The sequence below is a fragment of the Sciurus vulgaris genome (assembly GCF_902686455.1).
Source record: "Sciurus vulgaris genome assembly, chromosome: 12".
Lineage (NCBI taxonomy): Eukaryota > Metazoa > Chordata > Mammalia > Rodentia > Sciuridae > Sciurus > Sciurus vulgaris.
In genome coordinates this window covers 86,981,069-87,000,071 of record NC_136473.1, presented here as the reverse complement: position 1 = coordinate 87,000,071, position 19,003 = coordinate 86,981,069, and the positions used below count along the sequence as shown (strand labels likewise).

Below are 19,003 nucleotides of genomic sequence, written 5' to 3'. Positions count from 1 at the left end.
ACTCCTTGTTCTACATTCAGAACTTTAATTAATCTTTGCTCTCTTTTTGTAGGAATCTTGCACCCCAGAGTCTTACTGGAGACTGGTGTTTGCCCTACTCCATCACCTCCTAAGCATATTCAGAGATGGGGGCTTTGCCAGAAAAGTTTTATTTACTTTTCACCTCTCAGAAATTCATTGAAATCTCCCACTCCTTCCACTTATTTTTCACTGATGAAAGCTTATGATTCTTTATTTCTTTGTGATTATTCCAATGGAGTCTCATGAGAGAAAGCAGATATATGCATGTGGGTCATAAAATACTTTGAATTACAAGCTTCAAAGAATCCTCTTTAGAGCATTCTTTACTTCCTTTAACTGTTCACTGAATACCTACATTGTGGAAAGAACCATGGAATGTATAAAATGTACAAGACATGTTTTCTACCTTAAATTAAATTATAATACATTACAATTCCAAAAAATAAACACATGAAATGTAACAATACATGCCCTGGCAGAATCTAAAAAATTCTATGCAAGTTCCTAGAAGGAAGAAATCACATGAAATTGGGGAGTTTAAAAAATGTTCATGAGGAGCTAGATTTTTTGATTTAACAAAATCTTCTAGGAAAGTAGAAGAAATGAATTCAAGGCAGAGGGAACCACATTAAAAAAAGATGTAGAAGGCGGAAACTACAAAGTATATTTAGGATCATGTTATTTGGAGAACATGCTATATATATAAGAGAAGATAAGGATACAAAAATAAGTTAGTACTACAGAATGGAGAGTTTAAAAAAATAAAACGGAAATATTTAGATCTAATTTGATAGTGAAGGCTGAGCTATTAAAGGCTGTCCTAGCAGAGGACTGCCAGGCCAGAGCAGTAAACAGATTTCTCAAAATATGCTTAATAGAAAAATCCTTCTGCTGATCTTGTAATAAGCAAGCTTAAGAAAATATGTCTTAGGTAGTCATACTGATTTTAAGAAACACCTAATAAAATTCCTTTCTGCAGAATATATTAGCTTATATAAAAGAAAAATAAGAGTAAATGGAAGACATGTACCATGTTTCTCTTGTAAGTACCTTCATTTGGGTCTCCAGTATTATAGTACTTTTTTGTTTCGTTTGTGTTTTTGTCTTTTGGCCATGGAAGAAATGGAGAAAGAACTACCCGGAATGTACAGACAACATCATCTCTTTTAATGTCCCCATAGAATCAGCAGAAGTATTTACACAGTGAAATAAAAAACAATTTGTAGAATAAAGTGTCCTGGTAGAACCCATGATATCTCCCAGGTCCACAGGTGTTAGAGGCTGAATTGGGTTTATCCATGATTCTCATATGGAAGCACTAACCCACAGACTTCAGAATGTGACTGCCTTTGGAGATAGGGCCTCTAAAGAGATGGTTAAGTCAAAATTGAACTTAGAGTGAGCCTGGATCCAACCTAACATGTGTCCTCATAAGAAGAGGAAATTTGGCCACACCAAAGACATCAGGGGATGTGGATGCACAGAGAAAGTGCCATGTGAAGTCAAGCAAGAATTCAACCATCAGCAAGCCAAGGGGAAAGTCTCAGGAGAAACCGAACATTGACCTATGACTGCTAGCCTCTGAACTGTGAGAAAATAAATTTCTATTGTTGTGTGATATTTTTGTGTGATAGTCCTAACACACTAATAGTATGGCCAAGAAAATCCATGACATTTAGAGCAGAGTAAGGTGAGATCAAAAAAGTTTTAGAAGACCAAGTGTGAACAATTGTATAGTTTCTTTCTTTTTTCGTTTTCTTTTTTGGCAGCACTCAGGATTGAATCCAGGGCCTCACACATGCTAGGTGAGTACTTTACCACTGAGCCACATCGCCAACAATTGTGTAGTTTCTTGACACAGTGAAAGTCACACTCCTTGGTAGAAGGGATGGAAAGAATATGGAGGGGAAATATGAAAAAGGCTTTTTCATGTAATTTGGGAGTCTTTGGAAGTTCCCTAATTCCTTCCCAAGTCATAGTTTCCTGAATAGCAGCTGAGGTTTAGGCATGAAGCAGGATAAGGAACTGACTGATGCACAGAGATGACAGTCACCATAGCACCCCTGCCCCCCCCCCCACACACACATACAAACAGAAGAAGAAGATGAATCTTGCATAGAAGGTGTCTACATTTCCCCTGGGTCCAGTACTGAGCTAATGTATGAGCCCCAGGGTTCACCTGAGGGAGCTCAAGAAGACACCGGAATGATGTAACTGAACAGCCTGTCAGAAGTGACTCAGAGGCAAATGGATCTCACTGGGTTCATTCAAAAAAAAAAGATCTGATGATTACCCTCAGAACAACCAGTGCAGGCAACGTATGTAAAGCTCACTTGGAAGCTGGCTACAGAAGACATCAGCTGTTGAAACCGGTTGAGTAGCTGATAGCAACACTTTCTATCTGAGAAGTACATGAGATCAAAAGGAAGCAGGGAGCCATTATGCAGCCAGACATGGCATTTGATAAAGGATATCTGTCCACCTTCCTGCTTTTAGAAGGTCACGTGGTTGCTAGGGATATGGGGCACTGAGTGGGGAAAGATGCTGTGGGGTTTGGAAAAGTCTGTTAACAATTTCAAATACGATACAAAGCACTAAAAAAGCACACAAAAATCCATTAATGGAATCAGAGGTTCAGATTTTAAGAAGTTATATCAAAAATAGTTCAGGTTTTATACACCAAGTGACAATTACTGATCTAGAGCTATCAAACATATTAAAACTTTAAATTGTGTGTGCCTGTGTTTCACTGGAAGGAGAAATCAAAGTGCCTCTCGTCTTCACTGGTACTCTATTTTATCCACCTACAGAAGGAGGGTGACTGAACTAGATTTGCCGGATTACAAAATATAGTCCTCTGTCACAGTTTTTGAGTGTGAAACTTCCAAGGGAGCTAAAGATAGCTCATTTGAGCATGCTCTCCCACCCCCCCCCCTTTTTTTTTCTTTTCCTTTCTGGCAGTCAGGGTGGTAATTATAATCCCTATTACTTTTGAGAAACTTTCTCTTCCACCCACATGACAGCTGATTCCCTGGGCCCTCTGTGACGAGCTTAGGACTGAAGGGAGAGAAAATCTCCGTACCTCCTTCCTTGCTTCTCTCCCTAGTGGTTTTTTTTTTTTTTTTTTTTTTGAGTCCTTTTTCTGGTGTCAGTAGACACTGGATTTTCCTTTTCTTTCATCACAGTGTTTAAAACCAGAGACTGTGAATGTTAGGTTACAATAACAAGGGAGGACTCATGGCGAATTTTCATCTGAAGTCACTGACCTATGGGTCTGGGAAGAACTGGGGGCTTCTGCCAAGTGTGGCCCAGATCCACACTTGAGTGCTGCCTCGGATGTGGGTTCCAGGTTGTGGGGTGCAGCCTGGTGTCCTGTTGCCTTTGTTTGCCTTGGTCTTTGTCTTCTCTGAACACATGTTTTTCTTAACTCTTTTCCTGGGAGGAGTCTCCCAGTCACAATACTATCTAAAACTATGTAAAACTTCCTCGAATGAAGCTGAGTAAAAGGTTGGAAAACAAAATTATAAATTCCTCTTGCTCATCTTTCAGTACCTTAGTATTGAAAAGCATCAATTATATTTCAGAAACACCCAATAGAGGTGCACCTGACGTTTCCTTATAAATAGAAATGCTGGTGGGAATACCAAAGAAGCTATGTGGTGTCTTTAGTGCATTGGGGAAGAATTACGTGAGTAATGTGTCTTTTATTGGTGATACTGCCCTTGATTCCTTATTTAAGGTGCTATTTATCAGGCTTCTCTCCTAAAAGTTAGAATTTTTGCCTTCATAGTTAATAAATATCTTAGCAAGTTATGTCAAAGCTATACAATTATTCTGGTTCTCCTTAAATTTTCACATGCTAATATTAGTAGTACCCATTGGGGGAATCCCATAGTGTTTGTTTAACGGTGACTGACTTAATATTTTCTTTTTTCTTCTACATTTCTTTTTTAATTTGAATTCTTCAGTAAGAAAGAGTTATCCCTTTTCTCCCATTTATTTGTTACATTGTTTACCAGTATGGAATCCTGGGTACTTATTTTATTTTATGTGTTAAAATATAATGTTCTCGTTAATTATTTTGTAGCTCAAATTGCTCCATCCTAGCCCACTAGGAACTCCTTTGGCCTGGTTCTTGTGTCATTTTGGCAAGACCCACACTAATATGAGAAATTCCTTACTTTCTAGAACCACAAAATTTTCCAGGTTACCTTCATATTTTGCCTACAACAGTCTTGCAATCCACCAACATTCCAAAGAGCTCTGGTTCCTTTTATTGGAGTCTGATATTTAATAATCGATTTCTAATTGTTAAGTGTGTTCACTGTTAGTGGGATAACATTGTTTCTAGGTTACCTCAGAAACACAGTCAGGAATTCATGTAACATATTGTACCAGATGCACACAGATACAGATCTATATTAATGTATCTATTGTGTTTTCTGCATTAAAATCATGAATTTATAGTGACTCCAGTCTCACCCATGAAACTACCAAAGATTGGAGAAAGCTAAAAGATAAATATAAATAAATTTTGGTATACTGGATAATAGAGAAACTGAATAAATTCAAAAAAGTTCAACAACTTAGTGGTTGCAGCAATGTTAAATCTTCTTTTGTTAATTGCACTATGATTACAAAAGGAAAAAATATTAGAAGCTATAATGGAAAGGATATGTTTCAACTATTATTCTTCTAACTTTTTTATATGTCAAAAATTAATTCAAATAAAATGATAAAAAATAAAGACAGTGTTTAGCATAGTATTTCTCAATCTTCCTTGAGTATTTATTTTCCAGGACAAGTATCAACATCCATCCAAAATGTTAATTCTACCATGGAACACAAATTTGGCAATTGTATAAAATAAAAGAACCACAATTTATATACCACACATAAAAATTAATTATGTTGCATTTTGGCTTAATGTGTTTCTACTGCACTTACAAATTTTGCAAAACTATTATGCAATGTCTGGTAAAATAATTATTTGAGAGAGCCTAAAATTCACTCAAGTTTAAGTACTCATGATAGAATATTGAACACAATGATCTCTCTTTAACTTTATAAATGCTTTGCATTTGGTTAGAAGTATAGTAAAAGTTGTAAGACTAAAGAAAAATCTATGGATTTCTGGTGTTCTCCATTTTTTCTTCCATTTTTAAGATACCAAATACTTTGAAAACAAGGAATGGAATTTAATAGCTAATGTTACACTTTAAATTTCTTTTTTTGCAAAAAAACATTGCAGAAATACCCAAATCTGCTGTTTGATCCCATTGATGAAAATAACATACTTGACCAGTAAGTTAATGAAGGGCTTCTTTTGAAATAACCACCCCTGAGGAACATATTTACAAAATTACTGCTTCTTAAAATTGATTCTGGTAAAATATAAAAGCCACTTTTGCTTACCTTTATTTTAGCATATATTTGTGAAATGTAACATTGTTTCCCTATCTTTTTATTCACTGAAAATACCTAAAATATATATTGGTATTGAATAACAGCTTATTAATACTTGAAACCTTCTTTGTTTTTGGTCTTATAAATCAAAATAAATTTTTTTTCAGCAACCAATGTACTAATATCTTATCATTGTCTTAATCTATTATTATTTGCCTACATTTATAGAAGTTAACCATTAATCTGTTACCTTTCTGATCCTATCTTCTACATTTTCAAATAAAGTTGTATCATTTAAGTTCTTTTAAATAAATTTTGTTTACTTGAATTCTTACTGTAATTCAGGTTCACACAAACTCTCGAATGGTTGCTCTAAACATATATATGTTTCAAGAATTTCATACTTCCTGTAACTCAATTTGACTTTCTTCTATGAAATAATAATATATAATTTGAGAATAAAAAGGTCCAACTAGGCAGGTATATAAGCCATCTTTTTCAAAACATATTTAGTCCTATTTTTTGTAATACTTAAGATAGTGACTTAAAAGATTGGCCATGGTGAAAATATATGTCATTACCATTATTACTTGGGAGCATTCAAATATCTACTTTCTCATTAATGTCATTGTACAAAAACAGCTAAGAAAGTAGCTAACATTTATTCTCATGTGATTGTGATAATTGCCATATTTTGGTACAAGCCCATAAATATTCTGATTTAGATATAAAATACACATGTGTAAGACATAGGACTTTTCCCACTCACCCTAAATCAACATATGGTTCTGGATTTCCCACTTTGTCTTTAAAACATCTCTTCTGCCTCCTTCCACCTTGTCCAATTTGACAACAAATTAGAAAATTGATTTTGATGCATATTAGAGCTTCATAGAGCCAATGACAGAAGTAAAGACCACCTACTATGGTAGGGCATGGCTGCATGATCCTCAATAACTCTCTGGCTTGACTTCATACAGTTTTGTTACTTTAACTGTTATTCCTATACTGAAGAGATCCAAATTTATGTGTTTATAGATATCTTCAGTGTAGACTTCCCTTTTATTTCCAGACTACATACTGGTCAAAATTTGAGGAGTATAATAAAATATCTTAAACTTAACATATCCAAGATTAAAGGAAAAATGTTCACTGCAGTCTTCTGTATTATAGTAAATCACAATTTTATTTTGGTTGCTCAGTTCAAAAATTTGCTATTATCCTAGATCCTTCTGTTTTTGTCCCTGCCTCCTATATTCAATCAGTCAACAAATCTGACTTTCTCTTCCTTCTTCTATTCCAGCTACACCAAACTACTTGCTTGTTCCTCAAATGATCAGATGTGCTTTCCTGCATCTTAGAGTCTTTGCTTTTACTTCTGCCTGGAAGACTCATATCACAGATACCTACATGGTCATTACTTTAATTTGGTCAAGCCACTGATCCAATAGCAACTCTCTGAGGAGTTCAAATATGACTATATCATTTAAATGTGACCTACTTTCACATCCTTGCACTCCACCATTACATTTCTCTCTTTTCCCTATAGCACTATGGCCTTCAGAAATATTGTATATGTTTTACATATTTATTTTGATGCATTACACATCTCATTATTTAGAAAGAAAGTTCCTTGAGAAGAGGGATTTTTTTTTTTTTCCTGTTGTATTCCTCATTGTATCTACAACATCTGGAGTGATTCTGTTGCACAGTAGACATTCAATAAATACTGACAAAATGAACACAAGAAAGTAATGGATTGGTTAAAAATTATTATCTCAATGTTTCGTTGAAGTTATTGAGAATCAAATAGAACATGTAATTGCTCAATATTAGTTGGGTTTAGCAGTTAGTGAGTCAACCATTTTTGTCTGCCAAAATTGGTGTTCTTCCCTCTTTGCCACATTTCCTCCCTAAATTTATGAGTTCCATTTGCAGCATGAACAATAAAAAACAGGAATTTCATTTGTGATTATGAAATGTGGTTTCCAAAGAGTCTGATTTTAATTTTTGCTTTAATAAGTTTCTGAATGGTACATTTTATAATAATAATATACCTGATTTTGTTTTTGAAAGGTAACATATTAAAAATTCAGGTAAAGGAGTATCAAAAGTAATCATAATATAAAAGTATAGTGCAAATATACTTAATATTTCTTTATTTTAATAGTGCCAGTTTGTGTCATCAGATCTGACTAGCAATGATAATAGTATTCACATGTAAAAGTTAGTCTAACACAGTTATCTGTATGATTCAATATACCTCTTACTAAGATTCTTTGATTTACCTTTTCATCCCTAGGACATATAGCCTAATGATTTAAGAAGAGAAAATATCCAATTCTACATAAATGTGTGCATGCTGTATAGGCTTAAATACATTTTTTAATTTGAAACTATTTACATTGCTAACAGATGTAATTAGAATCAAGTCCATATTTTAATACACAAATATTGCTGTTTCTTTAATGCAAAATGTTTCCTTAATGTAAAATTGGAAAGCACTTTTTCTATCGTACATATTTAATTTTAACAATAATTATTTCTCTGTCAGAATGACAAAAACTATACTGACTATTCAAAAATTTTTTTTCTTTTTTTTGTGGTGCTGGGGATTGAACCCAGGGTCTTGTGCTTACGAGGCAAGCACTCTATCAACTGAGTTATATCCCCAGCCCTTCAAACAACTTTCATAAGCTATTTCTCCCCTGTCTTTCTCTACTAAAGAAGATTGAACTCTAAAATACCTGATGTCTCAGAATGGTTTAAATGAACACTAACCATGTGACATGGTTCTGGCCAATTAGACACCATTAGATAGATAAAAGGACCTGAGTGAACTTTATGGAAAGTTTTAAATAGCCTCAGTTGGCCCTAGTTTGCCCCTTTACCATTCTTCCTTCTTCCCACAAAGAAGGAAAATAACCTGATTCAGAGTTGTCATTTTGTAGACCCATTTGTCCCACAGCCTATAATAATTTTGTCTAAAAAATAAACTTATGCTTACCTCTTAAAAATAATCACTAAGTACATTAAATTGTGAACTGAATTAACAACAAGATACACCAGCATCAAGAGCATTCAACACTCAAATGTCAATAGACCTAAGAAATGAATGGGAAAATGTGAAGCTTTAAAATACACTCCATGAATTAAAAAAAAAAAAAAAAAAAACAGTCATTTGAAGTCAGGTGAAAACTACTCTGTGATTTATAGATCAAATGGAATTGGAATGAGCATGTAAAGATGTAGGAAAATAAAATGTAAAAGATTCAATGTACCAGTGAACCTCAGATGCTATATCTGAGTACTGGCTAAGTTGCTAGAAGGACTTCAAAATATGATTGAAATTTTTAAAAAGTGTGTATTCCTCTTACATAAAAGAACAGAAGCATGCAATTCATCATTAATATGTGTGATTTATAGGTATTCCCATTTCCACCTGCAAGAAGACAAGAAGAAATAAGAAATGATGAAAATAATTGAGAATTTAAAACTGTCTTATTCTGGGGCAGAAGAAGGTATTCCATTATTACACAGACCTAAGGCAGGTCTGCCACTAGAAGGTTTGATCTTTTGATCTCCAAGAGTTGATATGTTTGTCTAATTTGTTTGTTTCATAATTCATGTTTATTTTCTTTACCTACAACCTGCACAGTAATTTATTTTAAAAATATATTTTAAAAAGATAATACTTTAGGTTTCAGATTATACTTATTTCTACACTTGCTAAATTTAATGTCTTAAATTATCTTTTTTCACTTTGTATCAACCAAGCAACTCCAATTGCTTGTGAATATCAATTACTATTGATACAAAATACAATTTATTAGACAGTGAAGTGGTAAAATTATTTTTAAATGTAGAAATCTGAATATTATCAGATAGATATGTTTTCAATTAGTGGTTTCAATTTTTGCATCAGACTATTCCTAGACCATTCAACATTTTTCTCAATGTACTACTTCACTTAGTTCCCATGTTAGTTCTGATTATTAAATCAGTATATCTGAACTCTTAATTTTTGCAGATGCTCAAAGGCTAAATTATAAACATGTTCTGTTAAGAGAATCTTGATGATTCAATTAATGCATAAGAGATTTGATAAAATTACTTGTGTCCAACAATAGTCTTAATAAACAAATGTTAAATGATATGTTTTGATGATTTTTATACTCAAGTGATGGTACAGATCTGAAAAGGAAGTTGGATCTAAAATATATGAAGAATTCTTATACTCTATAACCAAAAAATTTTAGAAAATGAAAATGGACACAGGATACAAATCAAGTTTTTCTTCAAAGAAATATAACATTATATCTTCTTTATGTGGCAAAAAAAACCATAAAATAATGCTCAGTACTATTAGCCATCAGAGAATGCAAGTGAGGACTGCAGGGAGACATTTTCATACCCGCAAAGATGCTCATAATCAAAAAGGAAAGTAATAAGTATTGCTGAAGATGGTGAGGAAAATGGAGCCCTGATAAATTTTGGTAAGAATATTAGAACCCTGATAAATTTCCTATTTGGAAAGCATTTTACCGGTTCTTAGAATAAGCAGAGTGATCACAGACTCAGTAATTCCATGCCTAGGCATACATATCCAAGAAAGTGAAAGTATATGTCCACACAAAAAAGTTCCACAAATGTTAACAGCTCAACTGATATTCTTCAAATGATGAATAAAAAATGAAATCTGATATACCTATGCAGCAGAATAATAGTGAATTATAAAACATAATGAAGTATGAATGCATAGTATAATATAGATGAACTTTTAAAATATGCCAAGTGAAAGAAGCCAGACTAAAAAAAAAAAATCAACAATGCATACTATATGATTTTATCTAGGTGTACTGTCCAGAAGGGGCAAAGCTATAGAAACAGAGGATTAAGAATTGCCTAGGACTGAAAGGATTGGAGGAAAATGGCTAAAGGTTAGGTTTGTTTATGGAGTTCTGGAAATAAATCGTGATGATGCTTGAAAAATTCCATGAATACACAAAAATACTGAGTTCATACTTTAGTGGGTGAATTATAGTATGTGAATAAATTTTAATAAAGCTCTTAAAAGAAAGTCATTATAGTGGGCCATCATATTTTCTGCAGCACAGATGTGCAATATGTTTCCAAATTAATCTTACCTAAAAGAAGTGCTTAATTATGCAACAACAATGTATTTGACATCACTTTTTTAATAAGGAAAAATTCATGAGTATACTGAGGTAAATTTATTCTAAGGATCCAAAATTCTGCTTTAACTTATGTCAACTACAGTCTTTCTCACAGTCAGTACTTTGTCAATAAATAATACTTACTCGTCATTGCACAATGTAATTTAACTTCAGTCTATGAGAAATGAGAGTGTGAAATATTATCAATGGGCCTTGATTTATCATTTAAATGTGACATTGAAATTGACTGAGATAGTTGTATTTTTCTGTAATAAAGATGGTATCAGAAAACAAGGAATACATGTGATGAGGGCTATTATTGTTCAATTAATTGGTGTCAAAATAGTTTTTAGGACTTTATTTAAAATTGTATCAAAATGTTATGAACTTTTTGCAAACAAGCAGCAATGTCATTCTTGATTCTGTCACAAGCTTTCTATTGCTGGAATTAAAGGCTTGTGAATATACAGAATAGAAATGTTACTATTTAGAATTTGAGAGATTGATCCTGGGAAACTCATCCCTTCCCAAAAGAATAGAAATGCAATTAGAGATAAGATAGAAAAGTCCATTCTAAAATAGCTCTGGGTACTTATTATTTTCATAGTAACTTACTCCATCTAGTACTTAATATAAAGAAAGAATTTTCCTTGTCCTGGATCTATTTGTCTTCAGTTAGATAACTATCAATTAACTTACGAAATTTAAGAGTAATGACCACAAATACAAATTAGAATTTATAAGGAAAATCAGCATTTTGTGCAAAATACTGTTAGAAATATGAAAAAGTATAAAATGCAGTGTAGCATTCATCTCTTTAAGTAAGAACAGTATTTTGTTTCTTTTATTTCCTTTGATCATCCAAGTCAAACTGTATATTATAAAACTACCAAAGTAAATAAATAATAATGTAAAAGTTCTAATGATATAACTTTCTCTGAGTTACCTAGAAATTTATATAAAAACAACTTATTATGTATTAACTAATTTTATAAAACTATTTTTAAATAATAATAATTAAAACTTTAAGATAAAAACATCTAAGGAAGAAAAAAATTGACCTTCTGTTCTTATACTAATGACTGTAACCATCTCCTTTCTAAAATTTTACTTGTATAACTTGTACTCTTTTATTCTTGAAATAGAAACCATGCCCATATTCTAGACCTAACAAATGATTTAGAGACTTAGAATTTAAGATGCAACAAGTTATCTAAAGATTACTGAAAAAAATCTAATCACTATCAACTTTCTGTGCAACTTGGATGCCTGAACACGTCTATTAGATGAAAATCATTCCCACAAACACAGATATAGGTACATATCTCACTATATATATAGGGTTTTTTATAGTTGTAAAACACACAACTGCACTTATATTATTTCAATAAAATTTTAAATACATTATCTTAAAGAAAAAATATACTTACTGCCCTCTAGAGGTATGAACCAGTAGTGTAATAAGTGTAGATGTTGCTGGGCATATACAGTTTAAAGCTAACATGGCGTATTTAAATTCTTCTTCACAAACAACATGATCTGTTTGAAATAAAATAGGTAAATTAGAATAATTTACCTTGGGAGAGTAATATTTTAAATATGAAAACTAAAACAATAAATAATATGGCAAAAGGTTGCAATATGAACATAATTGTTTCAGAGATTTTTTTTTTATGTGCAATTTTATTTCCCCGGAAATGTTTCCTAAGAGAGAGTTCCAGAGAGTGAGTTAAGAGACCAGGAGTGGGGAGGCCATGAGGGTCTAACCATAATTCTTACTTAAAACTGGCAACTTTAGGTACAGGGCTTAATCTTCTTATGCCTCATGTATACAAGTAGGTGAGTTGTAGCTGTTTTAGGTACAATCGGGAAAATGTATCAAATAATTTTAAAGTCTAGTTAGTTCTAATGATTTTATAGCATGAAATACAACAGTATTGATTTAAAACAATATTGATTTACCAAATTCATAACCACACAGTATTAGTTTTAGTAGTTATTAAAAGATGTGATAGATAATTGCTTAGCACAGAAATAACAGATTTCATACTATGTAAGCAACAACAGTATCAATCAATAAAAATTAATGCTACAATAAATTGAAGGTATACTTTAATCTCAAGACCTAAGGGTCATAAACTCAAAAGATGGTAAGTTCAAGCCAGGAAAGATAATAAGTGGTAGATAAAATTTAATGACCTAAAATAATACAGAATGCTGGAGAGGGTGGCACATGGGAGGGTGCAGGCTGTATCTCTATAGGGGATGAGGTCACTCAAACCAGGCATATTTTGTCAAAATGCAACCAAGTCTCAAGATGCCAAATATTTGATTTTCCACAGGATTTTTTATTTTGAAAACCAAAAACATATCCTCCCTTTCCAAATAAGCAATTATAGCTGGTATTATAAATAAAGTCATTGTTAAGACTCTTAAGAAAATGCATATCCTTAAGCAGCAGACAGCAGTTTTAGCTATTAAAAAAACAGAAGACTGAAGTTGTTAGCCAGATCTATAAAGTGAACACAAAGTACCATACAATTCAGCAAGAAACAAGAAAAGGTTACTTGGAAAATAGTTGAGCAAATGCAATGGCTATGTAAATATTATACTTAGTCTGCTTTTTATAATCTATCATATGAAATAGCCCATTTCGGGGCTGAGGTTGTGGCTCAGAGGTAGAGTGCTCAACTAGCATGTATGAAGCACTGGGTTCGATCCTTAGTACCACATAAAATAAATTAAATAAAGGTATTGTGTCCACCTGCAACTAAAAAAAATTATAAAAAAGAAATAGCCTATTTTATTTTTATGTAACTTTAATTGCCTTATTTTAAATATTATTGTCTATTATATTTCATGAAGGAAATTATATACTATAGTTACATCTCAGGATTACACTCCAAAATATCAAGGGTCTCCTAATAATCTCAATGTCTCTCTCTTTCTATCCTAATCAATATATTACAATGATCTTTAAGGAAAATTTTTTAAGAATATATAAATATGATAATGCAGGAAAGGTTAGCAGATTCTAAATCCAGTTTTGAGTTGTAAAGAAGGATATCAAGTAGTTGCAAAAGAATAGTGCATTTAAACCATCATTTCAATGTTTCTAAAAATAATTTTTGAGTAAGTAACCCAATCTGTGAAAAAAAGTAACAAATCTGTGAAAGGCAGAATGCTACTACAGTGGATTCTTACAATAGCAATCCATAGGGGACTCATAGATTTCAAACCAAAAATGGAAACATACGAAGAAAAATATATAATTTGTTATAACACAAATCAGATTGGCAGCAGGGGTAGAGGTACCAGGTATTGAACCCATGGGTGCTTAACCACTGAGTCACATCCCCAGCCCTTTATATTTTTTTTTACTTTGAGAGGTCTCATTAAGTCTCTTAGGGCCTTGCTAAATTGCTGAGACTGGATTTGAATTAGAGATCTGTCTGCCTCAGCCTAGGGAGTTTTGGGATTACAGATGTGTTCCACCATACTGGCTACAAAACAGAATTTTTAAAAATCAACTGTAACAGAACATTTGGAAGGTATGAGTAGCATACAGGAAATGCCACATGTAATTATTAACTTCCCTTTCTATGATGCATAAACTGTATCTTTTCCAGCAGAAGAACATTAAAACAATACGTTGCTTATGAGATACTGTGAAAATATTTTATCTCAATTTCTTCCTTCCATAGTTAAAAAGAAATATATTTGGTCCCTTCCTTTTCCTTTATTTCAATAAACATGTGCCTCTGAGTGTGGGAAGGGATAGCTGTGGGAAGACTGTGTTGTGTTGCAAGCATAGTTTTCCAAAAACTGTACTAATCTATATTTTATTCATATAATCAGTAGAAACTGGAAGGAAGGAAAAAAACTAGTAAATTTCAGGTAGTCATTTTTGTATTTGCCTACATCTTGTCTTACGGTTGTGTAAAAGTTTTGTGATATGCATCTGCTTTTAAAAATGAAAGCACAAACTCTCACTATAGGCAGCAATTTTGTGCATGAACAAATATATGGCTGTACTAATTTAGAGTAAAATACTGAATTATCTGGGGACATAACTGTGATGTAAACAGAAATTTAACACTGTCTAGCATTGTTTGTATATCATTAATGAATTTAAGATATTTGATTATATTATCAGTGTCAGCATTAGTCTTTGACACATAATTACTGGTAGAAACATCTATCTCTTCACTGTGTTTTCTTGGGTATTCACACTTAAGCATTTACATATTGAAAAACAAGCTTCTCTGTTATTAATCATTTCCCCCTAATTCTCCTTCATATTATAAATAGACTGTTACATTGTCTTAAACTTGCATGTATAGTTATATTTACTGAGTTTTATTGCAAAATTGTAAATGAAATGCTGCAAAATATTTATTGTAAAAAGAAAACATTGGGTTGAATAGAATGAAAACCACTGTCCTAGGTACATGAGTTAATATATAATCATCATGAAATTCCTTGTCAAACAATAAAATCAGTATTCATTTATTTAAAAAATCTATTTAATCTCTATGGATGGCAAACACAAGGAAAGGACTAAGAGAGAATATTCAATTGGATAATAATCTTCATAGCATATGTTACAAAAAGCCCAAATTCGATTTGCAAAATAGAATTGATTATATCTTCAGAGCTCTCCTTTCAGGTCTAAATGTATCCTTCCCGGTGGGACATTTTTTTTTAATACTAACCACTAACCTATAGAGTGAATTTTAAAAAACGAATTGAAAATATTCTTTTATACTACATTGCCCCTCATTTTCCAGTGCCATATGACAGTCAGAGTTTATTCATTCATTAAAGTCATCTCTCTCTCTCTATCTCCCCTTCCACTCTCACTAGTTACTACAGGCTTGTCCATAATTCCTAAAATCATCAGATTACACAATATTTTTTCAGATATTAGGAAAGCAAAACGTCTTACTGATCAAACACAACACAATATATCTAGGGAGCAACCTGATCTTTTATATATATATATATATATATATATATATATATATATTTTTTTTTTTTTTACATTTAAAAGTGGAAATATTTGTACTAACTGGAAAAAAATAGAAGATTAAATAGTCTCTTAACAGTTTAATGCTAAGCCTACCATAGATGATTTCAAGTCAGTACATGTTTATCACAAAACCAAACATGAATAAAAACATGTTTTCATTTTTTTAAGTTTTCTGTTTTGTTTTTGTTTTTATTTTAAAGCTGCTAAAGAATAGTGGACTCAATAGTCTCTAGGCTGATGCAAAAGCTTCTTAATAGGTCTTCATGTCTTCCAGCTCTCCAACATCCCAGCATTATCTCTCAAAAATTGAGCTTTCCAATACATTTGCCACTAACCCCTTAAGGATTTAATAAATTAAAGATAAAAACAAGTAAAAGTTCATTTCCTCCCTCACACTGGTCACATTTCAAGAGCTCAGTAATACTTGTGGCCACAGGTTACAATATTAGACAATTCCAGAGATTTTCCATTATCACCAACAGTTCTACTGAATAGCATTGCTGGTGGTCAAATGGACTAATGATCTTTCATAACTTATAAATACACAGGAAATATTTGTAATGTATCATAATACCAGAGGAGAAGACATAATGTATCATGATAACAGAAGAGAAAGCAGAACAGGGTATAAAAGGAGGTAGCTGGTTAAATATGTTAATGGAAGTTTATGAGAGTTACATTTTCCTTCTTATGGCTCTATTCCTTTAGTAAAATAGATAATAAAATTATAATTATGGAGGAGGTTGATGATGAATGGTTGCAGTTTATCTTTTGCTTACTTATTTTATTTACATTAGCTACATTCAAGTGCATGGAAGTTTACATGAAGAAGAGGGAAAATTAGATTTAACAAGGTTTTACTTTTGATGAAGTACAACTAACAGAGTCAAAAAAAAACAGGGTGAAATTGAAGGCATGGATTATAATGGTGTACTATGGAATCTAAGGATAAAAAGGGGAAGTTAGAAAAGGTGGTACATGTAAACAATGGAATACTATTTACCCATAAAACAAATATGATTCTGCCATTTACAACAACATGAATGGAACTGAAATCATTATGCTTAGTGAAGTAAGTCAGGAAGAGAAAGACAAGCATCACATGATCTCACTCACATAAGAACTCTTGTGAAAGCTGATTTCATTATTTGTATTCTTGGTGTAGAGTTTTTTCAGTTCTTTATAGATTCTGGAAATTAGCGCTCTATCTGAAGTATGAGTGGCAAAGATATTCTCCCACTCTGTAGGCTCTCTCTTCACATTACTGATACTTTCCTTTGCTGAGAGAAAGCTTTTAGTTTGAATCTATCCCAGTTGTTGATTCTTGCTTTTATTTCTTGGGCTATGGGAGTCCTGTTAAGGAAGTCTGATCCTAAGCCAACAAGTTGAAGGTTTGGACCTACTTTTTCTTCTATAAGATGTAGGGTCTCTGGTCTGATTCTGAGGTCCTTGATCCATTTTGAGTTGAGTTTTGGGCAGGGTGAGTTGAGTTTTGGGCAGGGTGAGAGATAGGGGTTTAATTTCATTCTGTTGCATATGGTTTTCCAGTTTTCCCAGCACCATTTCTTGAAGAGGCTATCTTTTCTCCATTGCATATTTTTGGCACCTTTGTCTAGTATGAGAAAATTGTATTTATTTGGGTTTGTGTCCGTGTCCTCTACTCTGTACCATTGATCTACCTGTCTATTTTGGTACCAATACCATGCCGTTTTTGTTACTATTGCTTTGTAATAGAGTTGAAGATCTGGTATTGCGATACCCCCCTGCTTCGTTCTTTCTACCGAGGATTGCTTTAGCTATTCTGGGTTTCTTATTCTTCCAGATGAATTTCATAATTGCTTGCTCTATTTCTGTGAGGTACATCATTGGGATTTTAACTGGAATTGCATTGAATCTGTATAGCACTTTTGGTAGTATGGCCATTTTGACAATATTAATTCTGCCTATCCAAGAACATGGGACTGTATAGAGGGAAAAGAGGGGTGGGAGGGGTGGAGGGGAAGGGAAAAAAATAACAGAATGAATCAAATAACATTGCCCTATGTAAATTTATGATTTTTAATAAAAAAATCACTACACTGCAATATATCATCAAAATAGCAAGAAATTCTCATATATAAAACTGTACAGGAACACTGGGTAAAACTGTACATTTACTTAATCCTCTAACAAATTAAAAAAAAAGCTGATTTCATGGAAGTTGAGAGTAGAATTAAATGGTTACCAGAGGCCAGGAAGACTAGTGATCTTTCATAACTTGTAACATATGCAGGAAATATTTGTAATGTATCATAATAACAGAAGAGAAAGCATAATGTATCATGATAACAGGAGAGAAAGCAGAACAGGGTATAAAAGGAGAGGGATGGCAAAAGTTTGATCGATGAATACTAAGTTACTAATATACACAATTCTTACGCTTGCATGTATCAGTTAAAAATAAATTTTAAAGAAATATCAGAAATTGGGACCTGTAGGCATGAAGTCTAAAAGTTTGAGAGGAAAACTCAATTGTAAATCCAACATGACAAGGTAGTTGAAGTTCTGTAATACAGAGTGAACTGGAAAGATAGTGGGAGGTAGTCAGAGAGAGAGAGAGAGAGACAGTACAATTGGGAATGATAGAAGATTAAGCTTACTGGAAAAGACATGATCTAGGGTATGGCTCTGCAAGTGATTGGTTAGATACAGGGGGTGATAACACTGAAAGGAGAGAATTTACAGAAACATGAATCTAGGGCTTTAAAGAGTCTTTTCATGGACATCAATAACATCAAATAAATGACCAAGCAGTGTTGGGAAAAGTGACAGTGAGTTATCCCATTTTCAGATTTATCAATTACTTATGTTTCCTTTTTTGAGACATTTCAAGCAAGAACTGTAATTTTTATCTAACAATTTGCCAACTAAAAACAGAAGACAAATTCATGTAAAATTTAGGAATTATATGAATGCATAAAGCAAAAATAATTCCATGAAAGATAGTGTTATTTCCCCCTACTATCCATTTTCTCCTTTGTATATAGAAACCACATATAGAGATGTGACTACAAGAGGTAGCTGGAAAGGGCAAGAATTACCAATGGGCATTTGGTGGTTCTAGTGCTATCTAGAGATGATCTACGGTAAGAATCAATCACCTTGTAAGCAGAGAAAAGGGAAGAGAGCTCTTAAGTAGGACACTGTTTACTTGCAATCAGAAACCTAATCAAGAATCCAGATATCTGGACACTTGCAAAACTGAAAAAGTGAGCCAGATCCTAAATAGAAGGAGATGACACTTTTCTCACAGCCTCTGACAAGAGTCCTCACTTTAAGACTTTGCAGCCAGAACAAAGCCAGACCTGTAGCCAGGGTCTGATTAAAG

At 32.9% G+C, this 19,003-nt stretch overlaps 1 protein-coding gene across 7 annotated transcripts in view; it reads right to left on the bottom strand.

The window, feature by feature from the left end:
- The window catches only part of KCNT2 (potassium sodium-activated channel subfamily T member 2), a 371,051-nt gene that overhangs the window by 119,065 nt on the left and 232,983 nt on the right, over positions 1-19,003 (bottom strand). For all 7 annotated transcript variants that reach the window (XM_079107991.1, XM_079107989.1, XM_079107987.1 and 4 more), the window contains one exon: positions 12,035-12,143. In XM_079107991.1, coding sequence (XP_078964117.1) covers positions 12,035-12,143 — 109 coding nt within the window. The remainder of the gene's footprint in view (positions 1-12,034; positions 12,144-19,003) is intronic.